Raw genomic sequence first — 15,588 nt, forward strand, 5'->3', positions numbered from 1 at the left:
GCACAGGGTGGGGCACAGGGAGGGGGCACAGGGAGGGGCACAGGGAGGGGCACAGGGAGGAGGTTGGGGCCAAAGGACTGGAGACATCTGGGGGGGGGTTGGGGTCAGCAGGGGGTTATGGGGGGGGTCTGCGTGGCAGGAGGGTCGCGGGGGGGGTCCTGGGGGGGTCCAGGGGGGGGGCTCTGGGGGGGTCCCGGGGGGGTCCATGGCAGGGGAGGTTACAGGGTGGGGGATGGGCAGCAGCAGAAGGTTACTCTGGGGGGGGTGGGGGGCAGCAGGGGGTTATGGGGGGGGGGCTGCGTGGCCGGGGGGGTCCGGGGGGGTCGGGGGGGTCCCGGGGGGGCGCGGGGGGGGCGCGGGGGGGCCGCACCTGTATGATCTGTGTGACAGGCCCCGAGGACGCCCTGCCCTGTGACCGCAGAGCTCTGCACAGGTTTGGTCTGCACCACAGACATGACCTTGCCCAGGTTGGAGATCTGGGGGGGGGCAGGGGGGGTCAGGAAGGGGCTCCAGGACCACCCCCCCCCCCGCCCAGGACCCCCCCCCAAATAAAACACCGCGGGGGGGGGGGGCAGGGGATCGATCCCCCCCCCCAAAATAACTCTCAAAGGGAGACTCAGCCTGGCCCCAGAGCTGCTCCCCAGGGACCCCCCCCAGGGACCCCCCCCAGTGCCCACCACAGTCCCCCCCACCACCCACCCTGCCCCCTCAGTGCCCACTTTAGCCCCCCCCCATGCCCCCACCCTGCCCTCAGTGCCCACCTCAACCCCCCCACGCCCCCCCCCACCCTCTCAGTGCCTACCATACACCCCCCCACACCCCCCACCCTGCCCCCTCCATGCCCACCTTAGCCCCTCCACGCCCCCACCCCACCCTCTCAGTGCCCTCAGTGCCCACCACAGCCCCCACACCCCTCCCATTCCCCTCAGTGCCCACCTTAGCCTCCCCACACCCTCTCAGTGCCCACCTTAGCCCCCCCCATACCCACTCAGCACCCACTTTACCCCCCACACACACCCACTCAGTGCCCCCCCCCCCCCCCCCCGCGCCCCCCCTCACCAGGGCGCTGCCGCCGGGCACCGAGAGGGGGCTCTTGACCAGGGTGATGGTCTTGGTGACCCCCCCCACCACGGTGGTCACCACCTGTGCCTGCTGTGCCACCGTCACGGCCCCGGACTTGTGCACGGTGATGATTGGCCGCGAGGGGGCGCTGCAGGCCGGCGCCGGCCCCCCCCCCGCCCCCCACCTGCGCCGCCGCCGACTTCAGCATCCGAGCCGCGGGCGTGGACACCTGCGGGGGCACAGGGGGCACGGGGGGGTGAGGGCAGCCCCGGGGGGGCACAGGATGGGGCAAAGAGCATCAGGACAGAGGGCACCAGGGTGGCACAGGAGGAGATAGGGAAGGGGCAGCCAGGGGGGGGCACAGGGGGCAAGGAGGGGGCAGCCAGGGGGGCAAAGGGGTCCAGGGGGACAGGGGGCAGCAGGATGGCACAGTGGAAGATAGGGAGGGGGCAGCCAGGGGGGCACAGGAGGAAATCGGAAGGCGCCAGTCAGGGAGCACCCAGGGGACAGGGCAGAGGGCACCCAGGGGGCAGGGAGGGGGCACTTAGGGAGCAGGAGGCACCAGGGGGGCACAGCAGAGGGCAGGAGGGGGGGCAGGAGGCGCCACGTGGGCAGTGCAAGGGGCAATGGGCACCTCCATGGGCACCTCCCTGGGCACTGGGGGGGTGGGGGCGGGCAGTTGGCCCCCCTGGCACTCACCATGACCGGGGACGATGCCACCTTGACGGTGGCAGGCAGGGAGGTGGCCCCGGGGGTGACTGCCACGGTCTTGACCAGGGTGGCACCGGCAGGGACGCTGAGCACGGTGGGCGCCGAGGCAGGAGGGATCTTCTGGGTGGCAGCGGCGGCCGCGGCCAGGGCAGCCATGCCACTCATCTGGGGGCTGCTGCCAATCACCTGCCGGGCACCAGCGCCACTTGGCACCCCCCTCGGACCCCCCCAAGGGGCTGCAGCCTGCCCTGTGCCAACCCTGTGCCACCCCCAATGGGCTGCAGCCTGCCCTGTGCCAACCCTGTGCCACCCCTGAGGGGGTGCAGCCTGCCCTGTGCCAACCCTGTATGCCTGTAGTCTCCCCTGTGAGCCATCCTGTGCCAACCCTGTGCCCCCCCAGCGTGCCAACAGTGCCCCCCCAGTGTGCCAACAGCCGGCCCTGTGCTCCCCCTGGTGCCAACAGCCCTCCCTGTGCCCCCACTGTGTGCCACCAGCCCCCCCGTGCCCCCCCCCAGAGCCAACAGCCCCCCCTGTGCCCCCCCCGTGTGCCAGCAGCCCCCCCGTGCTCACCGTGCCCGCCGTGCCCTGGCTGGGCACCACCATGCGCACTCCGGCTGGCAGCGATGCCACTGTCACCGGGGCCTTGCCCGGGGTCGCCGCCGACCGCACGGTCACCAGGGGGGGCCCCGTGCCCGGGGCAGGGCCACTCACCTTCAGCACGGCTGGCACGCCTGGGGGCAGCGGGCACAGCTCAGGCACCGCTCGGGGCACCACTGCTGCCCTCTGCTGCCCACTGCTGCCCATTGCCTCCCTCTGCTGCCCATTGCCTCCCACTGCTGCCCTCTGCTGCCCACTGCTGCCCATTGCTGCCCATTGCCTCCCACTGCTGCCCACTGCTGCCCTCTGCTGCCCACTGCTGCCCACTGCTGCCCTCTGCTGCCCACTGCTGCCCTCTGCTGCCCATTGCCTCCCACTGCTGCCCACTGCTGCCCATTGCCTCCCACTGCTGCCCTCTGCTGCCCATTGCCTCCCACTGCTGCCCTCTGCTGCCCACTGCTGCCCATTGCCTCCCACTGCTGCCCTCTGCTGCCCATTGCTGCCCATTGCCTCCCACTGCTGCCCTCTGCTGCTCATTGCCTCCTACTGCTGCCCATTGCTGCCCTCTGCTGCCCATTGCCTCCCACTGCTGCCCTCTGCTGCCCACTGCTGCCCATTGCTGCCCATTGCCTCCCACTGCTGCCCTCTGCTGCCCATTGCCTCCTACTGCTGCCCATTGCCTCCCACTGCTGCCCTCTGCTGCCCATTGCCTCCCACTGCTGCCCTCTGCTGCCCTCTGCTGCCCACTGCTGCCCATTGCTGCCCTCTGCTGCCCCATTGCCTCCCACTGCTGCCCATTGCCTCCTACTGCTGCCCATTGCCTCCCACTGCTGCCCTCTGCTGCCCATTGCCTCCCTCTGCTGCCTTCTGCTGCCCACTGCTGCCCTCTGCTGCCCTCTGCCACCCACTGCTGCCCTCTGCCTCCCCTGACCCCGACCTTGCTGTTCTCAGTGCCCCCAAACCCCCCCAGTCCCCTCCCCCACTGCTCCCCTCAACCCCCCCCAGCCCCCCCCCCCCGCTCCTTCCTCCTCTGCCCCCACCCCTCCCCCACCGCTCCCCCACCCCCAAGCCCCCAGCCCCCAGCCCCCCCCCGCTCTCACCGGCCCTGCCTGCGCCCATGGCTGCCGCTCCTGCCGCCGCTGCCTGCGCCGTGGCCCCGCCCGCAGGCAGGACCTGCAGTGCCGCTCCCGCGGTGCCGCCGCCGCCGCTAGGGGCGCCCGAGGGCACCGCCGCCGCCACCGCCCCCAGCGCGGCCCCCGCGGCCGGCACCGGCAGCGCCACAGCCGCCGCCGAGGGGGGAGGGGTGGGCTGGGGGGCGGGGGCAGGGGGCGGGGGGGGAGGGGGCGGCAGCAGAGTGAGCCCCAGGGGCTGGGGGGGAGGCTGCTGGGCATGGGGGGAGGCGGCGGCAGGAGACGGGGAGGAGGAGGAGGAGGAGGAGGTGGCAGCAGAGGCGGTGGCGGAGGAGCAGGGCGGGGCGGGCGGGGCGGCGGCGGCCGGGGCGGGGCTGCGGGGGGCGTTGGCCGGCAGGGCGGGGCCGGGCGTGGCCGGCGCGGGCAGGGGCGGGGCCGGGATCTCGTACTTCTGCAGCTGCAGCAGGTAGGAGTCGGCCGTGGGCACCGCCCCCCAGCTCACCTCCAGCGACGGCGTGTTGGCGCGGACCAGCTGCACCCGCGCCGGCGCCGGGGGGCGCTCTGCGGGCACGGGGGGGTCAGGGGGGGCACCGGGGGGGGGAAGAGGGGGAGGGAGGGGCTGGCACTGCAGCAGGGGCACAAGGAAGGGGCTGGTACTGGGGGGGGTGAGGGAGGGGCTGGCACCGCGGAGGGGGCACAGAGGGCAGTGATGGCAGTGCTGGCACCAGGGGGCGCTCAGGGGGGCACACGCAGGGGGTGAGGGCAGGGCTGGCCCCAGGGGGCGCTGTGGGGCTGGCACCAGAGGAGCTCTCCTGAGCTCCTCCAGGCTCCATCACCTCCTCCCCGAGTCCCACCCCAGAGAGCTCCGAGCCGTGGCCAGGGGAGGATGCAGGGGGGAGGATGCAGGGGGGAGGATGCAGGGGGGAGGATGCAGGGGGGAGGATGCAGGGGGGGATGCAGGGGAGGATGCAGGGGGGAGGATGCAGGGGGGAGGATGCAGGGGGGAGGACGCAGGGGGGAGGACGCAGGGGGGAGGACGCAGGGGGGAGGATGCAGGAAGGAGGATGCAGGGGGGAGGATGCAGGGGGAGGATGCAAAGGGAGGATGCAGGGGGGAGGATGCAGAGGGAGGATGCAGAGGGAGGATGCAGAGGGGAGGATGCAGGAGGGAGGATGCAGAGGGGAGGATGCAGAGGGAGGATGCAGGGGGGAGGATGCAGAGGGAGGATGCAGGAGGGAGGATGCAGGAGGGAGGATGCAGAGGATGCAGGGGGGAGGATGCAGGGGGGGATGCAGGGGGGAGGATGCAGGGGGAGGATGCAGGGGAGGATGCAGGGGAGGATGCAGGAGAGGATGCAGGGGGGAGGATGCAGGAGGAGGATGCAGGGGGGAGGATGCAGGAGGAGGATGCAGGGGAGGATGCAGGGGAGGATGCAGGGGAGGATGCAGGGGGGAGGATGCAGGGGGAGGATGCAGGGGGGGATGCAGGGGGGGATGCAGGGGAGGATGCAGGGGGGAGGATGCAGGGGGGAGGATGCAGGGGGGAGGATGCTGCGAGGGATGCAGGGGGGAGGATGCAGGGGGGAGGATGCAGGGGGGAGGATGCTGCGGGGGATGCAGGGGGGGGATGCAGGGGGAGGATGCAGGGGGAGGATGCAGGGGAGGGATGCAGGGGGGGGATGCAGGGGGAGGATGCAGGGGGAGGATGCAGGGGGAGGATGCAGGGGGGAGGATGCTGCGGGGGATGCAGGGGGGATGTCGCTGTCGCCCCGCCCCGCCAGGCCCCGCCCCGCGGCCCCGCCCACCTGTCTCCAGGTACCAGAGGTCCTTGCAGCACACTTGGTTGTTCCAGGCTTTCCTGTACCCGTCCCTGCCGCTCCAGATGTAGAGCCTGGAGCTGATGGCCACGGCGCAGTGCCCGGCCCGGGCCCGCGGCACTGCCTCCTCCAGCGGCTCCAGCGCCAGCGCCTCCCAGCACATGGACTCTGCCCCCCCCCGGCACGGCCCTCAGCGCCGCGGCCACGCCCGGACCGCGGGGCGGGGGGAGGGAATGCACGGGAAGGGGATGGGAGGAGGTTGGGAGGGGGCTGGAGGGGGTGGGGAGGGGTCCTGGGGGGAGCTGGGGGGGGCCTAAGGGGGCTGGGAGGGGGCTGGAGTGGCTGGGGGGGGCCTAAGGGGGCTGGGAGGGGTTTTGGAGAGGTCTAAGAGGGGTTGGGGGAGGCCTAGAAAGAGGCTGAGGGAGTCTGGAGTGACTTGGGGGGGGTCTTGGAGGGCACTGGGGGGGTCTGGAGTGATTGGGGGGGGTCCTGGAGGGCGTTGGGGGGGGGTCTGGAGTGATTGGGGGGGGGGTCTTGGAGGGTGCTGGGGGGGGGTCTGGAGTGATTGGGGGGGGGTCTGGAGTGATTGGCGGGGTCCTGGAGGGCGTTGGGGGGGGGTCTGGAGTGATTGGGGGGGTCCTGGAGGGCGCTGGAGGGGTCTGGAGTTGTTGGGGAGGGGCCTGGGAGGGGTCGGGGGGGGGTCTAGAATTGGGGGGGGGCTCCAGGGTGGGGCTCATGGGGGCCAGGAGGAGATTCTGAGGGGGGGACTTTGAGGGGCATGGAGAGAACTGGGGCGGGGGGGTCCCGGGGTGGGGGTCCCGGGGGGGTGTGGGGGTCAAGCTGGGGGTCCCAGGGGGCAGTTTTGGGGTGCTGGGGGGAGGACAGTATGGAGGCTCTGCGGGGGGGGGCTGAAGGGGACAGTTGGGAGGTGCAGAGGGGCTGAGGTTCGGGGTCCTGGGGGGGGGGGGTTGCCTGTAGGGGGGTCAGGCTGGGGGTCCCGGGGTGGGTGCTGGGGTCCCGGGGGGGTCCGGGGGGGGTCCCGGGGGGGCCCTCACCCAGGTTGAGGCAGGCCAAGGTGTTGGTGCACTTCCACTCCTTCTCGTGCGTGGCCACTTTGACGTCGTCCATCACCAGGGGCACCCAGCCCCCAAACACGTACATCCTGGGGGGGCAGGGCGGGGGGGTCGGGGGGGGCTGGGGAACCCCCCCTGCGCCCCTCCCCCACCTTCCTGCCCTCCTCCCTTGGGGATGTTGTGAGGGGACCCCAAAACTATCCCAGTGTGATTGAAGGAGGAGAGAAAGAGACCCGCGGGGGGGGAGGGAGGGTTGGGGACCCCCAGGGGTAAATAAGGGCTGGGGACCCCCAGGGGTAAATGAGAGTTGGGGACCCCCAGGGGTAAATGAGGGTTGGGGACCCCCAGGGGTAAATGAGGGTTGGGGACCCCCAGGGGTAAATGAGAGCTGGGGACCCCCAGGGGTAAATGAGGGCTGGGGACCCCCAGGGGTAAATGAGAGTTGGGGACCCCCAAGGGTAAATGAGAGTTGGGGACCCCCAGAGGTAAATGAGGGCTGGGGACCCCCAGGAGGAGAATGAGAGTTGGGGACCCCCAGGAGGAGAATGAGAGTTGGGGACCCCCAGGAGGAGAATGAGGGCTGAGGACCCCCAGGGCTAAATGAGGGCTGGGGACCCCCAAACCCATCCCAGTTGGACTCAGTGGGGTCTGGGGTCTCTTCTCCTCCCCCCTCCCTTTACCCAGGGGAGGGGTCCCCCAGTGGCCCCCCCAGGTACAGAGTGGGGGCAGGAAGCTGCTCAGATCCCACCCCCCCCCGCACCCCCTCCCCCTCCAGCCTAAATCAACCCACCCTGGGCTGACCCCAACCTCCTCCAGCTCCACCCTTCAGCCCCCTCCTACCGGGCTCGGGGGTCCCTCCCCCCTGCTCCCCCTCATTAAGGGAGGAGTCTCCCCCTTCACCCCCCCACCCCCATCCCCATCTCCCCCCCAGCCTAAACCAACCCTCCCCGACCTGACCCCAACCTCCTCCAGCTCCACTCTGCAGCCGCTCAGAGCCCTTCGAGCCCCTCCCACCCCTCCCGCCCGGCTCGGGGGTCCCTCCCCCCTGCTCCCCCTCATCACGGGAGGTCTCCCCCTCCCCTCCCCCCCCCCCCCCGCGCCCCCAGCCTCACTTGTTGCCGATGGTGGTGGCCGAGTGCAGGCTGCGCGGCAGCGGCGCCACCCCGCTCAGGCTGGGCTTGTTCCAGGTCAGGGTCTCTGCGGAGCAGCCGCGGGGGAGAGGCTCAGGACCCCCCCCGCAGCGCCTCGGGGAGGGGGCGGGGAGGGGGCGGGGGGCTTTGGCTGACCGATGTCGAGGGTCCAGAGGTCGCCCAGGCGGCAGCCGCTCATGCCGCCGTAGATGACGAGCCGGGAGCGGCGGCTCTGGCGCTCGGTGTACACCACGGCCGTGTGCGACTCCCGCGGCGGCGGCAGCACCCCGTAGGTGATGGGGATGTCCCAGGACACCACCCCCGAGCCCGCCCGCAGCTCCAGCACGTACAGGTCGTTCAGGTAGCTGCGGGGCGGGGCAGAGGCGCTTAGAGACAGCCCGCGGGGGAGGGAGTGGAGAGGGGAGCGGGGATGGGACCCCACAGGGGGCAGGAAAGGGAGTGGAGAGGGGAGCTGGGATGGGACCCCACAGGGACCCCAAAGGGACCCCACAGGGGGCAGGAAAAGGACTGAAGAGGGGAGCTGGGATGGGACCCCACAGGGACCCCAAAGGGAGTGGAGAGGGGAGCTGGGATGGGACCCCACAGGGGGCAGGAAAGGGAGTGGAGAGGGGAGCTGGGATGGGACCCCACAGGGACCCCAAAGGGAGTGGAGAGGGGAGCTGGGATGGGACCCCACAGGGACCCCAAAGGGAGTGGAGAGGGGAGCTGGGATGGGACCCCAAAGGGACCCCAAAGGGGGCAGGAAAGGGAGTGGAGAGGGGAGCGGGGATGGGACCCCACAGGGGGCAGGAAAGGGAGTGGAGAGGGGAGCTGGGATGGGACCCCACAGGGGGCAGGAAAGGGAGTGGAGAGGGGAGCTGGGATGGGACCCCACAGGGGGCAGGAAAGGGAGTGGAGAGGGGAGCTGGGATGGGACCCCACAGGGACCCCAAAGGGAGCCCAAAGGGGGCAGGAAAGGGGAGCTTGGAAGGGACCCCAAAGGGGGCAGGAAAGGGAGTGGAGAGGGGAGCTGGGATGGGACCCCACAGGGACCCCAAAGGGAGTGGAGAGGGGAGCTGGGATGGGACCCCACAGGGGGCAGGAAAGGGAGTGGAGAGGGGAGCTGGGATGGGACCCCACAGGGACCCCAAAGGGAGCCCAAAGTGGGTAAGAAATGGAGTGGAAAGAGGAGCTTGGAAGGGACCCTAAAGGGACCCCAAAGGGGGCAGGAAAGGGACTGGAGAGGGGAGCTTGGATGGGACCCCAAAGGGACTGGGGAAGGACCCAAAGGGACCCAAAAGGAACCCAAAGGGACTGGGAGAGGACCCAAAGGGAAAGGACCCAAAGGGACTGGGAAGGGACCCCAGAGGGGCCCCCCCAGCCAAGCAGAAGGGCCCCCCCATGCCCCCTCACCGGGGGATGTTGTTCTTGGGGTCCTCGCTGTCGTTGGCCAGGCCCCCGAACAGGTAGCATTTGTTGCCCACCAGGGAGAAGCTGTGGCCCAGCCGGGGGCAGGGGGGGGGCCCATTCTTGGGGGTCTTCGCCTTCAGACGCTTCCACTCCCAGCGGCTGGCCTGGAGGTGGGGGGGGCAGGGCTTGGTTTGGGGGGGGGGGAAGCATCGGGGTCCCCCCACCCAAATAAAAGCCCCCCCCAGGCACAGCTGTGAGCTGCACCAGCTGCTGCCCCCTCCCCCCTTTGGCTCCTCCCTGTGTCCCCCCACCCAAATAAAAGCCCCCCCCAAGCACAGCTGTGAGCTGCACCAGCTGCTGCCCCCTCCCCCCTTTGGCTCCTCCCTGTGTCCCCCCACCCAAATAAAAGCCCCCCCCCAGGCACAGCTGTGAGCTGCACCAGCTGCTGCCTCCTCCCCCCTTTGGCTCCTCCCTGTGTCCCCCCACCCAAATAAAAGCCCCCTCCCCACTAAGCTCCTCCCATCTAAGCTACCCCCCCCCAGAGCACAAGGAAGCCATAGAAAACATTGCCCACCCCCCCCCTTTAGCTCCTCCCAGAGACCCCAAGCCCCTCCCAACCCAAGTCCCCCCACCCAAATAAAAGTCTCTGCCCCCCAACCTTACTTAAGCCCCCCCCGGAGCACCCAGAAGCCACAAAAATGCCCCTCCCCCATCAACCCCTCCCCACACACCCCCAAAGCCCCTCCCCAGCCCAAACCAAGTCCCCCAACCCAAATAAAGGTGTGTCCCCCCCAAATAAGAGTCCCCCCCACACCTCACAGCCCCTGCCACCCTCTCCCCCACCCACCCCACACGGGCACTCCCCACAGCCCTTCAGGCCCCCTCCCTCCACCCCTCCTCGCACTGCATCCCCCCGCCCAAATAAAGGCCCCCCCAATAAAAGTGGTGTCGTCCCCCCCCCCCACACCCGCCTGAGGCCCCCCCCACACCTCACCCCCCTGCCCCCCACGGGCGCTCCCCACAGCCCTTCAAGCCCCTCCCTCCTCCTCCTCCTCCTCCCTCCTCATCCCCCCGCCCAAATAAAAGTCCCCGCCCGCAGAGCGCCCAAGCCTGCGCCGCTGCCCCCGCCCTGCGCCACCACGCCCCGGCCCCGCCCGGGGGCGTGCCCTGTGTCCCCCCCGGGGTGGGGGGGGGGCGGTGCCCACCTGCAGCTCGTAGAGGTCGTTGCTGTACTTGCCGTACTCCACCATGCCGCCGAACACCAGCAGCCTGGTGCCGTCGCACACGAAGCCGTAGGCCGCGCAGCCGGGGGGGATGTCCCCCCGCACCGCCGGGATGAACCACTGGTTGGTGGCTGGGGGGGGGCGGGGGGGGATCAGACACAGCCACGCCCTCTCCCACCAGGAACCACACCCCAGCCCACCTGTGAGCCTCCAGGGCCTCCCCGTGGGCTCCCTCTGCCCACCTGTGACCCCCCCCCCAGCCCCCAATGGGCTCCCTCTGCCCACCTGTGACCCCTCCCAGCCCCCAATGGGCTCCCTCTGCCCACCTGTGACCCCTCCCAGCCCCCAATGGGTTCCCTCTGCCCACCTGTGAGCCTCCCCAGCCCCCCAATGCCTCCCCCAGCCCTCAATGGGCTCTCCCAACCCCCAGTGGGTTCCCTCTGCCCACCTGTGAACCCCCCCCCAGCCCCCCAGGGCCTCTCAAGGACTTTTCCCCACCCAGCTCTAAGCTCCCAACCCTCCTGAGTCCCCTCTGCCCCCCCCCGACCCCCCCCACCCCCAATCCCCTCTAAACCTCCTCTCAGCTCCCCCACGAGGTCTCTCCACCCCCTCCCTTCCCCCCAACTCCCCCCTCGAGACCCCCAAATCCCTTCAAACCTCCTCTCTGCCCCCTCCCTGCCCCCCAACTCCCCCCTCGAGCCCCCCCCGGCCCTGACCCGTGTTGTAGACGTGCAGCTCATCCACGATGCCTTCGTTGCCCCCCCCGAAGACCACAATCAGCTCCTTGATGGCCACCGCCCGGTGGCCGTGCCGGGGGCGGGGCACAGGCCCGGACCACCCAACCACCCTCTTCCAGCGCGGCTGCAGCGCGGGGGGGGCCGCAGCGCCCCCTGCAGGGGAGCCCCCCCCCGCCCCCGGGGCTGCCATTGGCCCCAGCTGCCTCTGCTGGGGGAGGGGAGGGAGGGCAAAGACATGGGGAGAGGAAGGGGGGAAGGAAATTGGGGGGGGGGGGGGGGGGGAGAGGAGCGGGCAAAGGAAATGGGGGGAGGGGCAAATGAATGGGGGGGGAGGGAATGGGGAGAGGGAGCAGAGAGCAAACAGTGGGGGTGGGGGAAGGTGAAATGGGAGGGGCAGGTAAAGGGGGAGGGACCAGCAGGTGAGAGAAGGGAAAGGGGGAGGAGCCAAAAGTGGGGGAGGGGCCAAAGAAGGGGAGGAGCAACAATAAAAGGGGGAGGGGCAACAATAAAAGGGGAGGGGCAACAAGAAAAGGGGGAGGGGCAACAAGAAAAGGGGGAGGGGCAAAAAACAAACATGAAGATGGGGAAGAGACAAAACAGTTTGGGGGGGGGGGGAGAAACAAAAGGGGGGGGGAAAGAGGCTTCAGTGCAGGAGATTTGCCCTCAGCCCCCCCCCACAGGCCCCCCCAGCCCCCACCCCCCCAACCGCCCCCTGGGGCAGTGCTAATTGCCCCCCCCCGGCACTAATTACCCTCAGCCACCTAACTGCCCCCCCCGGGTACTCAACGTCCCCCCCATAACAACGTCCTCCCCCCGCACTCCCCTCCCCCCCCCCCCGCACTGGTTCCTGCTGCCCGCCCCCGGCCCCGCCCCAGGCCCTCCCTGGGCGCCGCCATCTTGTCCGCGCCGGCGCCAAATGGCCTCCTCCTGCCCCCCCCCCCCCCCCCCCGCCCGTTCGCCGCCGCTGCTGACCCCTCCCGGCCGCCGGCCGCCGCCCAGCCCCGCTCCGCTCCGCCGCAGCCTTTCGGCCCCTGCCGGCCGCCGTAGGCCGCCCCCGGGCCCCGCCCGCGCTCACGCCGGGAGCCGCCATCTTGGCAGTCTGCGGGCGCCGCCATCTTGCCCCGGGAGCCGCTCGCGGCTTCCCCTCCCCCCCCCCCCCCCCCCCGCAGCCACCGACCGAGCTCGGAGACCCCCGGGGGGGGGACAGGGGGGGTGGGGGGGGCGGCGGAGTGTCCCCGGGGCCTACAGAGCGCCCCCCGGGGGGCTCGGGGTGCTCCTGGGGCCGCCATAGAGCCGTGAGGGTGCCGCAATAGAGCCCCGGGGGGGGCCCAGATAGAGCCCCGGGGGGGCCCAGACAGAGCCCCGGGGGGGGCCAGATAGAGCCCCGGGGGGGGCCAGATAGAGCCCCGGGGGGGGCCCCAACAGCGCCCGGGGTGTGCCGCAAACAAGAGCCGCGGGGGGGGCCCCCAAGAGGCCCCCGGGGGGGCCCTAACGGAGGCCTCAGGACGCCCCCAGCAGAGCCCCACGCGGGGGGTCCCTGCCGCGGGTGGGTCTGGCCCTGACGCCCCCCCCCGGAGCCCCCCCCCCGGTCCGCGTGGGAACGCCGCAGCCGCGCGCCGAAACCACGCCCCCACCCGCTGGTCCCGCCCCCTCACTCCGCCCCTGCAGTGACGTCAGCCCCCTTCGCCCCGCCCCCCGCCATGCCTGGCGGCTCCGCCCCCGCGGCCCCGCCCAGCCGCGCACAAAAGAGAGCTCAGAAGCTGCGACCCTGCCCCGGAGCCTGCCCCGGCCCCGGCAACGGCACCGGCACCGCCACCGGCCCCGGCCCCGGCCCCCCGCCCCGCGCCCCTCCCCCCGCCGCTCCTTACCCCCCCGCGGCTCCCTCCGCCGCCTGCCGACCCCAGCCCCGCGCAGGCCCCGCCCGTACGGAGCGCTCAGCTCGCCATGGGCGCCGCCATCTTCGCAGGCCCCTCCCCTTCCTCGCCCCTCCCCTTCCTCCTCCTCCCCTTCCTCCTCCTCCCTCCCCTTACCTTCCCTCTCTCCCTCTCCTCCTCTTCCTCCTCCCTCTCCTCCTCTTCCTCCTCGCTCCCTTCCCCGCCTCGTTCTCCTCCTCCCCCCCGGCCACTTATCGGCGCCTTACAACCTCCCTCCCCGCTCCGAGGCCTCACGGCCTGGGCCCTGCCCCCCCCCCCCCCCCCCCCCCCGGTAACGCAGAGCTCAGGAGCGAAACCTCCTCCCCCCCCCCCTCCCCCCTCCCGCCAAGCTCCAAGATGGCGGCGGAGGGGACCCGGGCGTGGGCGGGGCACGGAAGGGACCCGGATGTGGGCGGGGCGGGTGTGTGGGCGGACCACAGAGGGACCCGGATGTGGGCGGGGCGCTGCACGGTGGCACCGCCCCCTCTGTCCCGCCCCCTTCCCCCTCCCTTCTCCTTCCCCCCCCCCGCGCCGCTCCCCTCGTCCCCTCCCAACATGGCGGCCCCCGGGAGGGGAGCAGCAGGCCCCGGATGTGGCCCCCACGGCGCCGCCGCCTGCCCCCTGCCCGCCCCCGCCCGGGAGCGGCTTCCTTGTACGGCGGAAAGGCTCCGGGGCGGCGGCAGAGGAGCGGCCGCGACTTGGGGGGGGAGGAGGAGGAGGAGGAGGAGGAAGGGTGACAAAATGGCGGCAGCGCCGCTCGGCGCTCAGCGGCACAAAAGCAGCGAGCGGGAAGGCGCCGCCGGTCCCGGGACCTTCCTCCGCTCCTCCTCCTCCTCCTCCCGGGGGCGCTCTGCCGAGGCGCGGGGCGGGAGCGCAGCCGCCGGGCCCGGGACCTTCCTCCCGCTCCTCCTCCTCCTCAGGGCGCTCGGCCCGGGGCGGGGGGGGCGGTGCGCCCGCAGGGAGGGCAGCGCCCAGCGCCCCGCAGCAGACCCCCGCTGCCCGCTCCCGCTCCGCTCCCGCTCCGCTCCCGCTCCCGCTCCGCTCCGCTCGCGGCCCCCTCCCCCCTGCCGCGCGGGCCCAGGCCCCGGATGCGGCGGCCCCAAGATGGCGGCGGCCGCGGGACCCGGATGCGGCCGCTCTGCCCCCGCCGCGCCGCTCCCCGCCGCGCTCCCCCGGCCCCGCTCCGCGGCCGCCGCTCACCGCCGCCGCTCTGCCTCCCGCACGCCCTCCGCCGCCGCCGCCTCCGGGCCGCCGCTGCGCTCGCTCCGGGCCGGCCCCGCCGCGCTCACGGCTGGCTCTTGGGAGCCGCCATTTTGGACGCGTCTCCTCCGCGCCCCGCACCAAGATGGCGCCGCCCAGGACCCGGATGTTGGCGCCCAACGGACCCCGCGCGAGGGGCGGGGCGGGGGGGGCGGGGCCGCGCACGCGCGCTCTGCCATTGGCCCTGCCGCGGCCTCGGCCCCGCCCCGGCTCCGCCTCCCCCCCCCGCGCGTGCGCGCTGGGGCCTGAGGCCGTTGGCGTCTGAGAGGCTCCGGAGGCGGCGCCGAGCCCCTGCCCCGGGCCGGGGGAGACCCCGCGGGGACCCCCAGAGGGACCCCACAGGAGCCTCAGAGTGACCCCCAGAGGGACCCCGGAGAAGCCTCAGGGAGACCCCCAGAGGGACCCCGGAGAAGCCTCAGGGAGACCCCCAGAGGGACCCCACAGTGACCCCCAGAGGGACCCCGGAGGAGCCTCAGAGTGACCCCCAAAGGGACCCCACAGTGACCCCCAGAGGGACCCCGGAGGAGCCTCAGGGAGACCCCCAAAGGGTCCCCACAGGAGCCTCAGAGTGACCCCCAGAGGGACCCCACAGTGACCCCCAGAGGGACCCCGGAGGAGCCTCAGGGAGACCCCCAGAGGGTCCCCACAGGAGCCTCAGAGTGACCCCCAGAGGGACCCCACAGGAGCCTCAGGGAGACCCCCAAAGGGTCCCTGCAGGGGCCTCAGAGTGACCCCCAAAGGGTCCCCACAGTGACCCCCAGAGGGACCCCGGAGGAGCCTCAGGGAGACCCCCAGAGGGTCCCCACAGGAGCCTCAGAGTGACCCCAAAAGGGTCCCTGCAGGGGCCTGGGTGTGACCCCCAGAGGGTCCCCACAGTGGCCTCAGTTTGTCTCCAGAGTGGCCTCAATGTCCCCTGAGTGGCCCAAACAGAGCCCCAAAGCCTCCCAGTGCCTCCCAGTGCATCCCAGTGCAGCCTCAGCCACTCCCAGTCCATCCCAGTCACTCCCAGTCCATCCCAGTGCCTCCCAGTGCTGCCTCAGCCACTCCCAGCACCATTCCAGTCACTCCCATCTCCATCCCAGTGCCTCCCAGCACCACCTCAGTCACTCCCAGTCCATCTCGGTGCTGCCTCAGTCACTCCCAGCCCCGTCCCAGTCACTCCCAGTCCATCCCAGTGCCTCCCAGTCTGCCCCAGTGCCTCCCAGTGCTGTCCCAGTCACTCCCAGTCCATCCCAGTGCCTCCCAGTCTGCCCCAGTGCCTCCCAGTGCTGTCCCAGTCACTCCCAGTCCATCCCAGTCACTCCTATCTCCATCCCAGTGCCTCCCAGCCCCGTCCCAGTCACTCCCAGTTCGGCTTCATTCACTTCCAGTCCGCCCCAACACCTCCCAGCCTCACTCCGTTCCCTCCCGAGTCCCTCCCAGCCCCGCCCCAGTCCCTCCTAGCCCCGCCCTAGCCCCGCCCCAGTCCCTCCTAGCCCCGCCCAGTCCCTCCTAGCCCAGCCGGAGCGGCCCTGAGGCGAAGCAGC

General features: G+C 71.8%; 1 protein-coding gene across 1 annotated transcript; it reads right to left on the bottom strand.

Moving 5' to 3' along the window:
* Positions 1–370: 370 nt before the first annotated feature.
* Positions 371–14,192, bottom strand: LOC135173929 (host cell factor 1-like; the record flags this gene model as incomplete). The annotated part of the gene is made up of 13 exons (XM_064141142.1): positions 14,003–14,192; positions 10,869–11,097; positions 10,135–10,283; positions 8,933–9,093; positions 7,676–7,884; positions 7,502–7,586; positions 6,372–6,478; positions 5,305–5,484; positions 3,471–4,061; positions 2,344–2,504; positions 1,762–1,959; positions 1,060–1,291; positions 371–476 (listed from the first exon to the last, which is right to left on the bottom strand). Coding segments are annotated over exons 2-13 (2,390 nt in total), but the record flags the coding sequence as incomplete, so codon positions are not given.
* Between the last annotated feature and the right edge of the window lie 1,396 nt (positions 14,193–15,588).

The sequence above is a fragment of the Pogoniulus pusillus genome, unplaced genomic scaffold (assembly GCF_015220805.1).
Source record: "Pogoniulus pusillus isolate bPogPus1 unplaced genomic scaffold, bPogPus1.pri scaffold_143_arrow_ctg1, whole genome shotgun sequence".
NCBI classification, from domain to species: domain Eukaryota; kingdom Metazoa; phylum Chordata; class Aves; order Piciformes; family Lybiidae; genus Pogoniulus; species Pogoniulus pusillus.